This window comes from Agelaius phoeniceus, chromosome 5 (assembly GCF_051311805.1).
Source record: "Agelaius phoeniceus isolate bAgePho1 chromosome 5, bAgePho1.hap1, whole genome shotgun sequence".
Lineage (NCBI taxonomy): Eukaryota > Metazoa > Chordata > Aves > Passeriformes > Icteridae > Agelaius > Agelaius phoeniceus.
The window spans coordinates 71,456,828-71,475,753 of record NC_135269.1 but is presented as its reverse complement, the minus strand read 5'-3'; the positions used below and the strand labels follow the sequence as shown (position 1 = coordinate 71,475,753).

The following is an 18,926-nucleotide window of genomic DNA, read 5'->3' as shown; positions in this document are numbered from 1 at the left end:
GGACCTTAAAGCCCATCCAAATCCATCCCCTGCCATGGCAGGGACACCCTCCACTATCCCAGGGTGCTCCAAGCCTGGCCTTGTACACTGCCAGGGATCCAGGGGCAGCCACAGCTGCTCTGGCAATTCCACCCCAGCCAGGAATTCCTTCCCAATATCCCATTTAAGTATTAAATGATGTAATCATAGCAGCTTCAGGATGTTCTCTGTTAGGGAGATACTGCATTCCCCTTTGGAGGAATTTCCTTGCTGTTTTTTCTGACCATCCATCTGTGAGTGAGTCCAGAAATCAATGGGAAACCCTTCAGAGGGGTTCCCATAATGCACAATGGAACCTCCTTTCCCAACAGGAGATTCTGCAGCCTGTGGTTTATGGCCCTCTAATGCCAGGCAGTGATTTCATTTAGTGCTTTCCCAAAAGTGCCAACAGAGCATTAGGGGAGTGGAACAAGCACAGCTGATCAATACACAGACAGTGCTCACCTTCAGATTAATCCAGGAAATGGACCTGGCTGGCTTGGAGGAAGTGGCTGTGTTCTCACAAGGACAGAGCTGAGAGCAGGTTTACAAAAATCCCCCCTGAATGGGGGTAAAAAGTCAGAGTGTGAAAACAAATCACTGAGGGGCAGGAGATGATGTGGCTCACAGGGCTCCCATAGGGTTGGCAATGTACAGAATCCTTTGGAACATTCAAATAAGGAATTTTGGTCACTGATGGTGTGACTCTGGGGAAAACCCCACCATTTTAAAGCTCTTTATCATGGCTTAGAGAGTTCCCCCATTGAAATGGCTTTATTTACATTGACAGAATTTATGCAGCCGTGCTAGAGCAGCCATTCCTTTCTCTCTTCACCTGTGTATAAGAATTCATTTTAAAATCACTTGTGAATAAAGGCACAGCAAGGTTTACTGTGGGTATTTTTAGTTAATTCAGGCTCTCTTGTATTGATTTATCAATTCACACCAGGAGTTTGGGCATTTTAATGGAGCTCTGGTTTAGCTGGACCTAAATCATCACTGCTGGGAGATGTCTACAGAGAACATCCCTGCTGTTTCTGTGTTCCCTGTCCCAGTGCAGACCTTGCCATCCTCCCTCCATGTGCAGCAGTTTGTGGTTGCACATTTTGATGCCTGACATGCCTTTGAAGCACGTGCTGATCTCAGCACAGGGGGGATTAAGGGAAAATCCTCCCCTGTAAGAGTCTGCAGAAGTTTGAACTTGGAGATCATAAAGTGTGGAAGCACCTGGGACTGCATTTAAATTCTGGTTTAGATTTCACAGATTCAGATAATGAATGAAAGGAGGAAGAGATGTTTTATATAGGTACATGCTGTAAAATCAAGGTGACTTAACAATCTCTTTATTTTAGCACCACGTCTTCAGTGATTGTCAAGAAATCAATTCCCTGGAGGAGCAGCGTTTGTGCTTCGTGTTTCATTCCCCTGATGGAGGAAATCTGCCCTGGCCAATCAGCAAAATGAGAATCAGAATCACAGAGTGGGTTGGGTTGGGAGGGATCTTGAGGATCACCCAGTTCCAACTCCATTTCCATGGGCAGGAACAGCTTCAACTCTCCCAGGGTGTTCCAAGCCCTGTCCAGCCCAGCCTTGGACACTTCCAGGGATGGGGGTGATGCCTTGAGAAGGCTGAGCTGGAGCAGAGGCTGGGCAGAGTTCCAGAATAAAGCAGGGATTTATTCCAAGGATCTCCTCCATGGATGCACCTTGGGCAGCACCAGAGCCCAGCCAGGGCTGCACCCAAGATGAACCAAAATGGCCCCAAAATGCACCAGCGCTCCCGGGGTCTCTCCCTGGGATCAGTTCTGCTCCATTTGCATCTTGCAGTTCATTGTCCCATTCCAGCTTTAGCCCCTGCAGTCCCACCCTGCTTGTTTTTCTCTCTCCAGCCCACGGGGTTTGTGCTCCTGGGCTGAGATTTGGGTCATTTGTCCTTGGTGCCCAGCTGGAGCGGGAATTGTTTTGTCTCCCTGCTCTGTGCACAGAGCTCACCATCCCATAATATGGAGCTCAGACCTGCACACTAAAGCAGCACAGAATGTGAAAAATATAAAAGCCAAACCCTGAGGCAACAGGGCAGCCCTGAGCAGTCAGTGCCTGAACCTCACCACCCTCACAGGGATGAATTCTTTCCTCTGGAAGCGTCCAAGGCCAGGTTGGACAGGGCTTGGAGCACCCTGGAAGGTGTCCCTGACCAGGGCAGGGGGTTGAACTGGATGTGCTTTGTACCTTCCCACCCAAACTGATTCAATAATAATAATAATAAAATAATGCAAGTTTTTTGTCTCTCCTGAGATGTTTTTTGAAGGAAACCCTGAAGCTGTTGTCTGTTCCCACAGGAGATACGAGTCCCATCCCATCTGTGGGGAGCTGCAGGATAAAATCCTCCAGTGCTACCGGGAACATGCCCAGGAGACCCTGAGCTGCTCTGCCCTGGCCAGCCAGTACCTGCACTGTGTCAATCATGCCAAACAGGTGAGCTGGGCCTATTCTCACTGAGAAATGATGGAATGATGAGCAGAGGCATTTCTAATTAGTCCTTCCTCTGTGCCTAAGCATTTCCCAGTGTGTGCATTCCCAGAGCTCTGTGGAGACCACTCAGAGTTGATTTAAATGCTCAGGTTTCCATCTCTTCCCCTGGGAAGATGTTGTTTAGTGTAGCAGCTCTTGCTGTTGGCAGATGTTTCCTGTTATCTACAGTTTTAGCAGTAAAACAAGGGGATTAAAATACCTGGTAGTCTTTACCATAAATTTGAGAAACTCATGGATGCCTCAAACTACATCAGTGACCACTTGGAATTCTTGATTTCTTCTGTCTTGTGTTATACAAGACTCTAAAATTGCCCTTTACCTGCTCTTGCCCTCCTCTCCTCCAGTTTTGTAGGGTATGGATGCCACTGCCAATTAAAATCTTTATGCTTTATTAGTGCAGCATGAAGGAAAATGACAGTAATACACAAATCATTAAATTAAAAGGAGCTACAATTTCTCAGTTTTACTCTTTTTCATCAGCTTGCATCTTTCAAATGCAGAAATGCATGCATTGACCTCAATTGTGTTCTTAAACAAACCAGGAAATGCAGGATGTGTAAAAAGTGCTTCAATCAGTCTGTTGATCTTTATTTCTGCCCAAATCTGTGAGTTAATATTTGAGCACGTGAGCACACCCATCTTTATGTGATAGCAGAGACCTGGTGAGTACAGCTGGTGTTTGATCATGGTAATCACCTTCCCTGGGCTTAACTCTGCCTGGGCACAAAATCCCTGAGACTTTGCCTCTGATCCTTCTCTGTGACCTTTTGCTTTCAAATGCTGCAGCCTCGAGCTGGTATTCCCAAAGATCTGCTGGAATTAACACTCCTCGTTGTGCCTCAGTCACTGAGAGCTCCCTGTCCCTTCCAATTCACTTATTTTAATATATCCTTCATTGGTATTTGTTGTGCCATCCCTGCAAGTGTCCAAGGCCAGCTTGGAGCACCCTGGGATGGTGGGAGGTGTCCCTGCCATGGCTGGGGTGGCTCTGGATGGGCTTTAAGGTCCCTTCCCACCCAAACCCTTCTGTGAATTCCATGATTTCTCCTGCTGCTCATTTTGGAATGCACCAACATGAGAATCACAGAATCATTAAGAATCTTTAGCCCATCCAGTCCAGGACAGCCAAGGCCACCACTGACCCTGTCCCCAAGTGCCACAACCACATGGCTTTGGAATCCCCCCAGGAATGGGGACTCCAGCCCTGCCCTGGCTGGACAAGCCTTTGAGTGAAGAAATCTTCCACAATATCCAACCTCAGCCTCCCCTGGTGCAGCTTGAGGCTGTTTCCTCTTGTTCTGTCACTTGTAGCCCTGTTTTGGTTTGTTCTCTAGTGGATTTCCCCATGGCTCTGCAGCATCTGCAGCACTAATTTACTGCATGTATATATTTTTTTAATTATTTGTTTAAAGTAACCAGAAAAAAATGGATTAATTACTTAGACATGTTTAAGCTCTAAGTCGAGTTTGTATCTGATAGGAATTTCTTCGGAAGACTCTGATGGGGATGAATTAATTCATGTTCAGAAGGTGCAGGAAAAGCAAATTGCATAAATATGAGCATTAGGTTTTTGAACCCTTTTAAACACCTTTTTTTTTGTTGAAGATCTTTATCCAAGCCTGTCAAGTAGTTAAAAGTGTTTCCTAAATGTTTCTTATTCTGTTTCACACATGCTTCAAGATGAGAATTCAGAGAGGCTTCTCTCATGATAACAGAGAAGGAGAAGCCTTTTATGATGGAAATATTTGCAAGCAGGAGCAATTGTTTTTCATAATGAACTCCAGCCCATCCTCCACGTGCTGCAGCTGTAATTGTAATTATTTTTACTCACTGTTTGCCCACATGTCCAGACAGTTCCTTTGAAATAATTCTTAAACGCCGCTATAAAATCACTTCAAAATTACCTTCTCTGTGTGCCTGGTTGGGAGCCAGAGGAGGGGGATAAATGGCAGATTCAGAAATGAAAAAGTTAACTGACACTGGCTACAAGAAACAAAGGAAGAAGAAAATTTGCTAGAGGGAATAGAGCAAGATATTGAAAAGCAAATAAGTGAACTAATCCGATTTCCTGGCGGTGAGTCTGGGCACTTGTGCTCAGGCTGAGCACACTCTGTGCTTTTCATAAATTGAATTTATTGACTCCTCTTTCTTCCCTATCTTGCTTATAATTATCTCCCCCTCTCTTCTGTGTGCTCCTTATTTCTCATGCTGTCTGTAATCTCATGTCTCTATCTGTCCTTTTCTCCCCTCTTTAGAAAAGCCCAGAGAGTTGTTAATTCAGAGGGGTTTGACACATTGGTGTATCTTGCCTTCAAATCTCTTCCCAAAGTCATGAGAAGCTGGGGAGATAAATTAAACTCTGTTATTAATGTTTGCATGTTATTATAATGATAATGCCAGTAATGGAGAGGAAAACTTAACCTAATGGAGCCATTAAGGGGAAGATATTTGGATTGTGTCTGGCATTTATTTATGCTGAAGTAACTCCAGCCAGACCATCCAAGGCTTTTTAATCCTTTCTCCTGGTTTTCCAGCCATGGATATGGACTTTTAACTGTTAAAATACACATTTTAGGGGTGTTTTTCTCAATTTTTCTCCCTCCTGGGTTACAAGAAGTTCTGATTCTTACATAAAAACACAACTAGTCCATGGTTTAACAAATCTGTGCAATAATTTCCTGTTAAACCATCGAATTCCAGAAGGATTCAGGCCTCTGCAGGCAGGTGAGGTTTAAGAGTACTTAAAATAACAACACCAGCAGCTGCTGGTGCCTGGCAGCCTGGCTACAAAATGTTATCCTTTAGCCTTGGATAAAGTGTAAATAAATAGTGTAACCACTATTTTCATTTGTTGGATCAAGTGGGTCCTTAATTATGCATCCTAAATAGAATAAAACCAGGATTTTAGCCTCATCTTCCAGTATTTTGATAGCAATTTCCAGTCTAAGAGAAAAATAGATGGAATTTGTGTATCTGGAAACACTGAATTGAAATGAAGCAAAAAGACCTCATCATTTAGCCCTGCCCTCATTGAAGGAAGTTTATTGTGGACCAGCTTCCCTCCATGGGGTTATGTAAAAGAAAATAATAAATTAAATGCACTAATTTTAAAAAGCAAGGAAAAAATGCATTAATTTAAAAAGGGACCAGCTTCCTTCCATGGGCTTAGGTTAAAAAAAAAAAGGAAATATTTTAAATGCATTAATTTAAAAAGACAAGAAAAACACTAAAAACCCCAACATGTAGATAAAGCCAAAGCAAAGCTTGGAACACCCCTGTTTGTCTGAAGGTGAAATTTTGTGGGCAGAAATCTGAATGTGATGAACAAATATCTGCATTTTCTTTCCTTTGGACACTAAACAAAAGTAGACCAATTTTTCTCAGATCCCTTGGGAATTTCCTCTGTTAACTTGTGCACTGTTAAATCAACATAAAGTTAATATTCAGCTCAGAGATGGCTTGGAGTGAGTCTGTAACTCCTGTGCAAAAAGGAATTTTCCAGGTAGAGCTTTCCAGAAATCTCCATGGGGGTGCCATGGATTGGAGGTTTTGGTAACAGATGAAACTTCCCCAGATTTTTGTTTGCACCCAAGGAGCTCAAAACTGACTCCTTTTATTCCTCCAGCCTCTTTTTCTCCTCTTTGGATGCTGCTGGAAGATTTTGTGGGCACAAGGACAGGCACCACCTCTTTGTGTGGATTTCTTGGAGAATTTTTAAGTCAGAATTGTTAAGGTTGGAAAACACCTCCAGGATCATGGAATCCAAGCATTCCCAGCACTGCCAAGGCCACCACTGACCATGGCCCCAAGTGCCACATCCACATTTTAAAGGGTTTTAAATCCCTCCAGGAAGGGGGACTCCACCCCTGCTCCCTGGGCAGCTGGGCCAGGCTGGACAATCCTTTTGGGAAAGACATTTTTCACAAAATCCAGTCTGAGTGCAGCTCTTAACCCTTGCAGGAGCTGGGTGGAATAGCACAGTGTACTGGATTTTTTAGGAATAATATGAGAATTTGGTTGAAGCCAAACCTGACATGGTTTTAATTCCCTTTATTGTTAATTTTCCCTAATTTCCATGACTGTGTCAATGCAGTCCAGACTTCCAAGGTGTGTCAGTGTTGCTCAGACACCCGAATCAGCTGTTTGGAGGATTTCAAGGTTTCAGTTTGGGCTTGTTCCTGACATAAAGCCTCAGAATTATCAAATCTCTTCTTGCCATTTCTTGCGAGGAGAGACTCATAATTAGTCCTTACTCATTTGATGGGTTTTGTGGCAAGAAAAAGGGTTTGGGTTGGAAGGGGCCTTAAAGATCATCTCATTCCAAACCCTGCCATGGGCAGGGACACCTCCCACTATCCCAGGGTGCTCCAAGCCCTGTCCAGTCTGGCCTGGAACATTTCCAGGGACAGGAAACCTGGTCTATTGAAAAGAATTAAATTATTTTTAAGCTCCTTTCCAAGCCAAACCATTCCATGCTCATGAAGCCCACACTGAGTGCAACATGTTGAGACTGTTGGGGTTTGATTCTGACTCAGCACCCAGGAAGGAGCCAGGTGAGGGATACTCAGTGTTGGATGTTTCCAGGATATTTTTCCTCAAGAGTTTAATTGCTGGGAATGGGATTTTTCTTACTCTAAGGTCAGGTGTTTTAATTTCCTTTAATAGCCACAGCACTGAAGCCATGACAGCATGAGGGGAGATGAAAATGGATCATTAGTGAGACTCTTCAGGCCTCCAAACCACTGCCTTGTTGAGTGCTCAAACTGCTTCACTCTGCTTCTGGGACTTGTCTCTGGCGTGATGTGTTTATCAACAATGTTTTTACTCTGCATTTTTACTTTAAAAAATGAAGATTCTAGGGGGAGAATTGTAGCCAAACTTCAGAATAACTTGGAGTTACTGAAATGTGTGTTTCTCCCTGTCTCTCCCCTCCCCTCTGATGGTTTTTGCAGCAGAGAATGCTTGGGAGAGGAGGATAAAGGCATTGTCCGAATCAAGCACAAGACCATCAACTAATTTCAGCAGAAGAGCTTTTTTTTTTTTCCTCCCCAAGAACGACCCAGCAGCCCATTTGCAGGGCAGCCCAATAAAGAGAAGAAGTGGAAGAGCCATTTGAAGGGCAGCATGCTCAGGGCTCAATCAGCAGGAGCGCTCGGGAAGCCAGGCCTGGATCTCCTTCCATCAGAGCTCGCCCGTCCGAGGCCGTATCAAAGCCCACTTATTGCTGATTGAAGGCAGAGAAAGAAAAGAGCCTTTCTCTGACCTCAGAGAGGGGAAATATCCTTCAAATGCTGCTATTTCACTGGAGGATCTCCTCAGAAACATCTCTCTGTCCGAGGCAGGGGTGTAACCCTTGCAGCGCCGGGAGGGACGCGGCCGTTCCTCGGAGCAGCCCCTGGTCCCGCTGTCAGAGTTCTCCTCACAGTGCAGAATTGCAAATTGTGCTTTAACTTATTTCCCAAATGGCCTGGCTTGATGAAGTCTCTCTCTGCAGGCCTTCTGCTGGAATGATGTTTGTGACCCAACACTTTGGGTGCTCCATGGCCTTTGTTCCCATGGGATGGTTCTGTTGTGCTCCTTGCTCGTATCAAGTGCTGACAAGAACACCTCGCTCTGTACCAACAATAAATCTATTTTATGCACAAGATTGATGCTGCAGTCTGTCTCCCTTCCCACTCCTCGGGGGTGGATGGTGTTCCCTCTGCTGTGTCAATCACGCTTTCCCAGCAGATGTTGTTGCTGAAGCTTTTCAAGCACAGACTTTCATGCACAACCAGCCCTGGTGTCAGGAAGGGGGCTTGGATTGAGCTGTTTTCCATCACAGCCACCTAAAAGGATCCCACGTGATGGGAGTGTTGTGATTTATCCAGCAGCACTTCCCTCCTTGGGAAATGCTTGTGAATGGAGCAGCACAAGCTCTCATTGCCTGAGAGGGTGTGGGTTCCCCATCCCTGGCAGTGTCCCAGGCCAGCCTGGATGGGGCTTGGAGCAACCTGGGGTAGTGGAAGGTGTCCCTGCCATGGCAGGGGGGTGGAATGGCAGGGTCTTAAAGTCCCTTCCCACCCAAACCATTCTGGGATTCTGTGAAAGGCCAGAAACCCCCTCCAAAACCTCCAAACCAGCTTTGTGCAAGCACCCAGTTTCCTTTAATTCTTTTTCTTCAGCTAAAAACTGCCACACTCCTTGTCCCAAGCAATCTTAGAAAGGACTTTTTACACAATAGTGAAAGTAATGATGTCAAATGAGCAGCGAGTCTGGAGCCTTCTGCTGTTTATTTACCTGTTCTCCCTCTCTAATTGGCTGTGTTTGAACCTCATCCTCCTGAACAACTGCGGGTGCACCTGTGGATCTCATTAATTATTCATGCAAAATATTACCAGTGACTTTCCTAATTATCAAGATGCTTTGTGAGCACTGTTTAATTAAGGAATTTTTTTTAATGCTGCCCAGAGAAGCTGGAAATTTTTTTTTAAATTTTTTTTACATGCCAAGCAACCGTAATGTTGGTGGGAGGGGAGGATCCAGGAGTTCAACATCAGGTGCCAGGTAAACTGCTCAGGAGAAACAACAGGGACATAAGCACCGTGTTTACACAGTGCCTTGCTGTAGTGTTTACAAATCAGCTAACTCACAAATCCTTCTCTCTAATGTTCTCTTTTGTAACAGAGAGCCAAGAAGTTGGCAGAGCCAGCCTTGCCAGACTCAGAATTGGCAGCAAAATACAGCGTAGAGGAAAAGCAGACGTTTTTTCAGGCCAGATGATGCTGTAAAATCAGGGGAAGAGCTGTGTCGGGAAGGAAGGTCTCTGTTACTGCCAAATGTTTATTGGTTTCTCATCCTGACAGCCTTGAGCAATGAGAGTCAGCCTTGCCTGCTTTGTTCCAACTGTGTTTGAGGTGTTGTGTTCTTTAAACATCTTCTGTGGCATGAGGGCTGGCATCTGCAGCCTGCCGGGCTTGGGCTTGGGCTTGGGCAAGGCTGGTGGCAGCAGCAGGGTAAGGAGTTTAGAAATGGCCCTGGTGGTGGTGTGGGCTGCAGAACTGTCCATGGTGTGGGATTCAGAACTGTCCTTGGTGTGGGCTTTAGAATTGTCCGTGGTGTGGGATTCAGAACTGTCCTTGGTGTGAGATTCAGAACTGTCCTTGGTGTAAACTTTAGAATTGTCCATGGTGTGAGATTCAGAACTGTCCTTGGTGTGGGCTTTAGAATTGTCCATGGTGTGGGATTCAGAACTGTCCTTGGTGTGGGCTTTAGAATTGTCCATGGTGTGGGATTCAGAACTGTCCATGGTGTGGGCTTCAGAACTGTCCATGGTGTGAGATTCAGAACTGTCCATGGTGTGGGCTTTAGAATTGTCCATGGTGTGGGCTTTAGAACTGTCCTTGGTATGGATTTCAGAACTGTCCATGCTGTGGGTTTCAAAACTGTCCATGGTGTAAACTTTAGAACTGTCCACAATGTGGACTTTAGAACTGTCCATGCTGTGGGCTTTAGAACTGTCCTTGGTGTAGGTTCCAGAACTGTCCTTCTTGGTGTGGGCTTCAGAACTATCCATGGTGTAAACTTCAGATCTGTCCATGTTGTGGACTGCAGAACTGTCCATGGTGTGGATTTCAGAACTGTCCAGTGTGGGTTTCAGAACTGTCCATATTGTAGGCTTTAGAACTGTCCATGGTATGGATTTCAGAACTGTCCATGGTGAGAACTGCAGAACTGTCCATGGTATGGATTTCAGAACTGTCCATGTTGTGGATTTCAGAACTGTCCATGTTGTGGATTTTAGAGCTGTCCATGGTGTGGAAAACCTTTGCCTTTAAAGTAGAGCAGTAATTCTGGATATTTCTGGCGTTTCACCACCACCTCTGCTTGTGCCACCTACACCTTCTCCTTTTGTGTACCTGCACCCCTGTCCTGCTGTAGGTGCTTGATTTGATTTTTTCCTCCTCCCCACTTGCTGAAATAATAAAATCTTGGAAGTTTCCTTTTTAGCATGGAAAACCTTTGGAGAAATTTCCCTCCTGTTCATGATTTTAGGATTCTGTGACCTTTTTTAACACCTGCAGATCCCAATCCAACACCAGCTGTTGGTGACAGCAGGAACTGCTGGGACAGAGCAAGGCCAGCCTCCTTCACCACCAGCAGGGACAGAGACAGTGGAGAAGTGCCAGGATTTTTGTCCAGGGTGTCAGATGTGATTTGCAGGACCCAGAAATCATAGATTGTCCTGTGCCAGGTGACAGCACCCTGCAGTTCCCTGCCCGTGGGCAGTCCTGTTCCATCAAAAGCAGACAAGGATTTTGATTTGGGCACAAGCAGCTGCAGATGTGGATTTTGTGACCTGCTCAGTCCGTAATTTGTGGTGGTTTGTGCTGAGCTGACACTCTGGGAGTTGGCTGGAGACACAGGAGGGGACATGGGAGGGGAGAGCAGAACAGGGAGAGGTCCTGCAGCCAGGAGGGTCCTTTCTGTGCCTCTCTTCCCACAAAACCCTCTGGGGCCATGGCCAGCACTGCTGACACCACTCATGTCCCTGCTTTCCAGGAGAGGAGCTGGGGGCTGTTCCCACTGTCACAGCAGAGCTCAGGACAGCAGTGAGTGGCCCCAGGGCAGGATTGCCCTGGGGCAGGGGTGCTGAGCACGCTGCTGCTCTCAGCTCTGGGCTGGCTCTGTCACCTCCCTGGCTGCTCTCACAAGTGTCACCAGGGCCTGGCAGCAAAGGGCAGCTCTGCTTTGATCACCAGAGCTCTGGAGCAGCATCCCTGGGGAGGAGGGACAGGACCTGAGCTCGGCCATGGTGTCAGGGGGGACCTGGGTCTTCAGGTCCTTGAGGGAGGCAGCAAAATTCCAGGGGAACGTGGGGCACTGAGCCAGGGCTCCTCTGCAAGAACGTCAGCTCCATGTGAACAAAGACACTGGGTAATTAGAGAGGTAATTAGTTTGGTAATTACTAAGGTAATTAGTTTGATTCTCTCTCAAGCCAGTAACTGCTGGGAAGTGCTGGAGGGAGCACCTTGAGTTTCAGGCTGCAGCACCCCCTGAGGTTAACCCTTCACCCCCTGCTTGGGAACCTGCAGCTGGCATTGCTGGAAATGGGAAATTTTTGAGGGAAAATAACCCTAAACCCCCAGTTTGTCAGAGGTTTTGTGCCCAAAAACTTCTGAGCCACCTTCTGATGACACCCAGAAGTGCTTGTGCCATGGTGCCATGGTCAGGGCAGGAGTTAAGGCAGATCACCCAGCAGTGGTGTGTTTATTGCAAGGTTTTCTATTTCCTTTAGAATGCTGGGGACACCTTTGGGTGGGGACACTTCCTGGGGAGCTGTTTGGCAGTGTCCCAGTGTCACTGCTGAGGCTGATCCCTCCTCCTTGTGTTGGATCCCCCCCATCCCTTCACCCCTGGGCTGCTTTGCTGCTTCAGCAGAGGCATTCCATGGAACCCCTGACTGCTTTGGGTGGGAAGGTCTCGGGTTTCTGTGGTTGAGATGACCCCTGAGGCATTAAAATCCTTTTTTCCCAGCCCCACAACCAAAGAAGAAGTCGAGATTCCTCAGTTCTGCTTTTCAAGGTTGTTTATTTTCTCTTATCTATGACATTCTTTCTCTGACCTGCTGAGATCTGTCCAGCAGGTTGGGTTGTGGCACAGTCCCTGCCCTTGGCGTGGTGTTGGCTTTTTATACTAAGAACTACCTGTACTTTATTTACAATAATTTCCCAATACCTATCACTTATGTTAGACAGTCTGGCTCTACTCTAAACCAATCCAGAAGTGTCACCATCACAGCAGAAGATGGGGGACAAGAAGAAGAAGAAGAAGGACAGGACACACCCAGATTCCTCCATCTTGCCTCTTGAACCCCCATTCTAAATCCCCAAAATTCTCCTTTTTCACCCTGTGACAAATTCACTATCATTCTACTCAAACTCTTGTGGCTTGTAACTCCTCACACAAAGTTGGGAATTGTTTCCATGGGCTAAAATCAAAGGCACAAAAGGTGTTTTTGACTCTATGCCAAGGTCTCTGAGCCCCTGCCAGGGTCTGCAATCACCCAGGGCAGCCAGAGCAATGTCCTGGGTCCCGACAGGAAGGGACCTTCCAGATCATCTCATCCCACACCCCTGCCTTGGCAGGGACACCTTCCACTGGGCCAAGCTGCTCCGAGCCCCATCCAGCCTGGCCTTGGAGCCATTTCCAGCTTGGGATGCAGCTCAGCACCTGGAGATGAGTTTTTCTGCCTGTGTCCTATGAAACCAGGCATTTTCAGCCCAGGAAAACCATCCCTCCTTCCTCACCACATCCTGTGGGTGGACAGGGCAGTGCAGCTGTCCCTGATGATCCCAAAATGAAGCTCAAACTGCCAGTGCTCATTTGGGAGGCTGGAGCTGCAGGAAGTGGATCTAATTCCCCAGAAAACTGCAAACGAAGCAGATTCTTCCTCGTGTTCATCTGTTGCTGGTACAGAAATAGCAGGGCTGGGAGGGACTTGGCACATGCTGGAGTCCACTATTCCATAAAAACTGATGGAGGAAATTCACAGGTTCCTTCAGCTCCTTGCCATGTTGTTCACAAGTTTGATGGTGGTGGAGGGATCAGATCTGCAAAAGGTTCAGTGGGTGAAGTGTAGTGGGAGCAAGGAGATGAAAGTCCATTAATAGATGAAAATATTTTTGCCAGACATGAGAATTCACTGGGTCTCTCCTGTTTGTCAGGTGGTGAGAATTTTTTCTCCCCCCTTCTCAGTTTTAATGTTATTAACACTTGGCCTGCTTTGAAAAGGTCAAAGTCAGCTTGAATGTCCTCTAGTCTGACTCTTGGTGAAAAGCAGGCAAACAAGAAATCTGCATCCCAGAGCTGCCTTTAAACAGCAGGGCCTGATGAAGGATGAAGGAGTTCGCAGCACTGGGTGAGCTCTGGCTGATAGCCAGGCGGTGTTTGAGGTCAGGGAAAGGGCTCTGAGCTCTGTTCTTGCTGAAAGTCCCACTCCTGGAATTGGGCAGACAAATGAAACCTCTGCTTTTGCCTGAAAAAATTACCTTTGCCATGAGAAGTCTGTGACCAGGAGGCAGCTGCAGGAGCACAGGAAAGGAGCAGAGCAGGAGAGATTTTTGGTTTTACACCGTGGAAGTTGATCCTGTTGATGTTTTTGGGAATACTGTAAAGTGCTGGGAATGGGGAACCTGAGTGAGGCTGGAGCAGGTAGATGGAAATGATTTAGAAAGAAAACCACTTTTTTAGCATCAAACAGAAGGGAAATCTCCCAGCTCCTGTGCCTTGGTCCCAGTTTGGTCTGGGAGGAGCAGCAAGGGAATGTTGTGGCAAATGGGTGCCTGAGTTCTTTGTTCCTGCAGGTCTGGGGTGAAATTGCTGGAGAGAGGAGGTGGGAGAGGGACAACAAGGGATATTAAATACCCTGCAGTAAAAGCAGAGCTGGCTGTGATCCTCTCCAGGCCCTCTGGAGTGGGCATTTTCCTGGGAAGCACCGTGAGGTGTGGGATGTGCCTGTGATCAGAATCATTCACTCCAGCAGTGAACTCCATGTGCTCCTGGGTGTCAGAACCCAGGACATTGCTCTGGCTGCCCTGGGTGATTCCAGACCCTGGCAGGGGCTCAGAGACCTTGGCACAGAGTCACAAACACCTGTGCCTTTGATTTTAGCCCATGGAAACAATTCCCAACTTTGTGTGAGGAGTTACAAGCCACAAGAGTTTGAGTCGATTTAGAATGGGATTTAGAATGGGGGTTCAAGAGGCAAGATGGAGGAATCTGGGCATGTCCTGTCCTTCTTCTCCTTCTTCTTGTCCTCCATCTTCTGCTGTGATGGTGACACTTCTGGATTGGTTTAGAGTAGAGCCAGACTGTCTAACACAGGTGATAGGTATTGGAAAATTATTGTAAATAAAGTACAGGTAGTTCTTAGTATAAAAAGCCAACACCACCCCAAGGGCAGGGACTGTGCCACAACCCAACCTGCTGGACAGATCTCAGCAGGTCAGACAGACAATGTATTAGAGAAGAGCAAATAAACAACCTTGAGAACCAGAGCCAAGGAATCCTGTCTTCTTCTTGGGTCTTGGGGCTGGGAAAAAGAGACTTTCCAACAGCTCAGGGTCATCTCAACACCCTGGGACCTGGTGGCCTTGCAGGTCCTTCCCTTCTGCTGCCCAGAGAGGTTGGAGCTTCCTGCAGGTCCCAAGGGGACCCCGTGCTCAAGGTGAGGTCATGGAATCATCAGGTTGGAAAAGACCTTAACCATCATCAGATCCAACCCTCAGCCCACAGCCACACCATGTCCTTAAGTGCCACCTCCAGGGGTTTTTGGAACATTCCAGGCGGTGGGACTCAAGACAAGGTGGTGTCACCTCCCTTCTTTCCCCAGCTGAACCAACAAGAATTTGAGTTTTGGTCCATGAAAGAGATGCCAAGTGCACCATGGGTGTCACCCACGTTGGGCATCAGGAGGAATTTCTCCATGGAAAGGGTGGTCAGGCCTTGGAAGGGACCTCAGGCAGGTTTGGAGTGCCCATCCCTGGAGGTGTCCCAGGAATTCCTGGAGGTGGCACTCAGAGCTCTGGGCTGGGGACAAGGAGAGCATCGAGCACAGCTTGGGCTTGGTGGTCTCAGAGATCTCCAACGCCAGTGATTCTGTGATCAGGGGATGAGGTTTGTAATTTCAGCATCACTAAATGCATCATTCATCCTTTCCATGCCTCTGTCTCCGGGTGGAAATCACTCTGCCAGGCTGGAGAGCACCCCATGGGCTGGAGGACATGGAATGTGCAATGGACCCACCAGGGTGGGCTCTGGCTGTGTGGGTGGCTGTGTCTCTCCTGTTTCTGAGTTTTTCCTTGGACAAGCTGAATTAAGGAATGGTGTTGGGTCTGTCCTGGGGCTGTGTGGCCACCAAGTCCTCCCTGGGACACCCTGGGCTTGCTGGGAAAGCTGAAATGGTTGGCTCAGCTGGGGAAAGAGGGGAGGTGGCACCCCCTTGTCTTGAGTCCCACCACCTGGAATGTTCAAAAAAGCTGAAATGGTTCAGCAGCTCTGCTCTTGAGCTTGGCAGGTGAGAAACAGCAGAGTCCAAACAACTGCTTTGCCCAAAAAAACCCCAAAAATATCAGATTGTCACTGCTGTCCCCGATGTGGATCACGTGGGGTTTTCTTCCCTTGGATCTCAGCCTGCAACAATCACCTGCTCAAGACCATGAGGTGCTGAGGGCAGGCAAGGGCCCCAAAAGTTGCCTGTAGGAAGTTCATGACCCTCAAACATCAACAACCTTTTATTAAATGTGTTTAATGTTGTTGCATTAAGGGGAAAGCTGCTCTTTTTTTCAATGATTATTTAATTTTTTAGGGGGTGGTGTGATGGTGTTTGCAGGGGTCCAAGGATGAGGGAAGAGATGAGGATCTGACTCCATGTTCAGAAGGCTGATTCATTATTTTAGGATATATATTATATTAAAACTATACTAAAAGAACAGAAGAAAGGATTTCATCAGAAGGCTGGCTAAGAATAGAATAGGAAAGAATGATAACAAAGGCTTGTGGCTCGGACAGAGAGTCTGAGCCAGCTGGGCTGTGATTGGCCATTAATTAGAAACAACCCCATGAGACCAATCCCAGACCCACCTGTTGCATTCCACAGCAGCAGATAACCATTGGTTACATTTTGTTCCTGAGGCCTCTCAGCTTCTCAGGAGGAAAACTCCTAAGGAAAGGATTTTTCAGAAAATATCATGGCTGCAGGGGTGGTGTACAACGTGCCACAATCTGACTTCCAACCAACTAAAGGCAAGCAGCACAAACACCAACCTGGTGTTCTGGGGGTTCAGCCCTTCTCCTGGCTTTGCTCTTCAGTGATCTCTTGCCCCTGCCAGAAGTTATTCTCCACTTGATTTAAGGGATTGCAAACATTCCTTCTGCCCAGCTGCCCCTGGGGATGCCCCAGTTCCCTCCCTGGTGCAGGAAGGAGAAGGCTCAGGATCCCTGAGCGGGCTCCTTAATTTTTAAATGGAGTTTCTGCTCAGAGGTTAAATCATTTCAGCTCTGATCCTCCTTAAAAGTGGTGATTAATCCCCTCACACAGAGCAGGATCATGTACAAAAAACACCAACGTGGCCCTGGGCATTTTTCCCCCTCCAGTAATGAGAGCAATTCATAACCCAGCATCCCTTCAAGATCCCAGTTCCCCTGGAGGAGACAGTGCTGCTCATAAAAACAATCCTGAGATGCTCTGCCCCCCAGTTTCTGGTGGGGAAAAAGTCTGCAGAGAAAAGTAATTGTTGGTTTAAAACTTCAGCCTGCATTCAGCAGCAATCCATCACCTCCCAGCATGTTTGGGAGCTCAGGTTACTCAATATTCAGGCTGGGAATCCTCAGCAGGAAAAAAAAAGGGACTGGGGGCACTGTGAAATATTGCCAGGGAAATTCTCTCTAACCTGCTTGCATTTCACACCCTTCTCTTTGCTGGGCAGGGAGGGAAGAGGCACCAAAGCTCAGTTCTTGTTTCTGTTCCAGCCCTGGGAGAAGCAGCAGGAGTGTGGGGATGTGGAGAGCAGCTCCATGGCTGGGAGTGCAGCTCTGTGCCTGGGATGCTGCAGGGCCCTGGAGCTGCAGAGGGGCTGTGGTGGTGGGCACACAGCTCCTCAACACACCTGGGCTGGGGTTATAGGTGCTAAACACATCTGGGCTGGGGTTTAAGCTGTTAAATACATCTGGGCTGGGGTTTCAGGTGTTCAATACACCTTGGGCTGTGGATTCAGGTGCTAAACACACCTGGGCTGTACTTACAGCTGTTAAACACACCCTGGATGGTGTTGCAGGTGTCCAATCCCCCTGGGCTGTGGCTTCAGGTGTTAAACACACCTGGGCTGGGGTTACAGGTGTTTGATTCACTTTGGGTGTGGTTTCAGCTCCTAAACACACCTGGGCTGGGGTTACAGGTACTAAACACACCTGGGCTGTGGTTTAAGCTGTTAAATACATCTGGGCTGGAGTTTCAGGTGTTAAACACACCTGGGCTGGAGTTTCAGGTGTTCAGTCCCCATGGGCTGGGGTTTCAGGTGTTAAACACACCTTGGGTGTGGTTTCAGGTGTTAAACACACCTGGGCTGTGTTATCATGTGTAAAATGCACCTGGGATGGGATTTCAAGTGTTCAATACACCTGGGCTGTGGTTTTTCATGCTAAACACACCTGGGCTGTGGATTCAGGAGTTAAATACATCTGGGATGCAGTTTCATGTGCTAAACACACCTGGGCTGGGGTTTCAGCTGTTGAAAACAACTGGGTTGGTGTTGCAGATGTTTAACACACCTGGGCAGGGGTGTCAGTTCCTGAACACACCTGGGCTGTGGTTTTTGGTGTTAAATACACCTTGGGTGTGATCTCTCGTGTTGAACACACCTGGGCTGTGGTTTCTGGTGTTGAACACATCTGGGCTGGGGTTTCAGGTGCTAAATACACCTGGGCTGTGGTTTCTGGTGTTGAACACATCTGGGCTGGGGTTTCAGGTGCTAAATACACCTGGGCTGTGGTTTCAGGTGTTGAACACACCTGGGCTGTGGATACAGGTGTTGAACACATCTGGGCTGGGGTTTCAGACCCCTATCAGTGCAGTGGCCTTGTCCCCATCTCCCTTTAAGGCAGACTGGGAGAGAAGCCAAACTGCTGAAGAAGGAAACACAAAGGATTGCTGCCACTCCACATAAATTTACATCACCAAGGCCGTTCCAGGCTCCAGGGAGTCCCTTTGGCTGCAGCTTGATGTTAATTCTCTGTAGTTACAGCCACCTAAGGGGGTCTGAATGCCAAACTTTTCATTCCTTAAGGGTAATTTTTAAAAGCTGTTGTTGATCCGTGCTCAGGGAGGCTGGGGAGGTGTCTGCTCACAGCACTCATGGGGTCACAGTGGGTCTAAAACCAAACCTGACCTTTCCTCGCCAGGGTGTGGGGATAACACAGCAAACCCCACCCCATTTGGATGTAAAACTTCTCCTGAAAGATCCCAGAATGGTTGGGTGGGGTTGGAAGGGACCTTTGAGATCACCTCATTCCCTCAGTGACAGACAAAACTTTATTTCTGACCCAGAGATGTGTTTTAAAATCCTTTATTCCATTTCCAGTCTCATGTGAAGGGTGAGACAATGGAGATGTTATAATTTATGCTATTAAAATCAGAAACCAATTATTTCCTAATTACAACACATGATAAGTGTTTCTTGGTCTGTCAGCTTTTTGTTACTTTATGTTGTAGATGCTTTAAAGCCAGCCATCTAAAACTACTCCTTGTGGGTCTTACTGCAGTGTAAGACAAAATAAATCTACAAATCCACTTCCCACACCTCAGGAGTGTTCACCTTGACAAACCAGCTTCTCACTGG

At 47.3% G+C, this 18,926-nt stretch overlaps 1 protein-coding gene across 2 annotated transcripts in view; it reads left to right on the top strand.

Moving 5' to 3' along the window:
• Nucleotides 1-8,197, top strand: part of CHCHD3 (coiled-coil-helix-coiled-coil-helix domain containing 3) — a 147,391-nt gene extending 139,194 nt beyond the window's left edge. For both annotated transcript variants that reach the window (XM_054631443.2, XM_054631442.2), the window contains 2 exons: nt 2,358-2,493; nt 7,503-8,197. In XM_054631443.2, the coding sequence (XP_054487418.1) occupies nt 2,358-2,493; nt 7,503-7,529 (163 nt within the window). In that variant the 3' untranslated portion in view covers nt 7,530-8,197. The remainder of the gene's footprint in view (nt 1-2,357; nt 2,494-7,502) is intronic.
• The last annotated feature ends 10,729 nt before the right edge of the window (nt 8,198-18,926 follow it).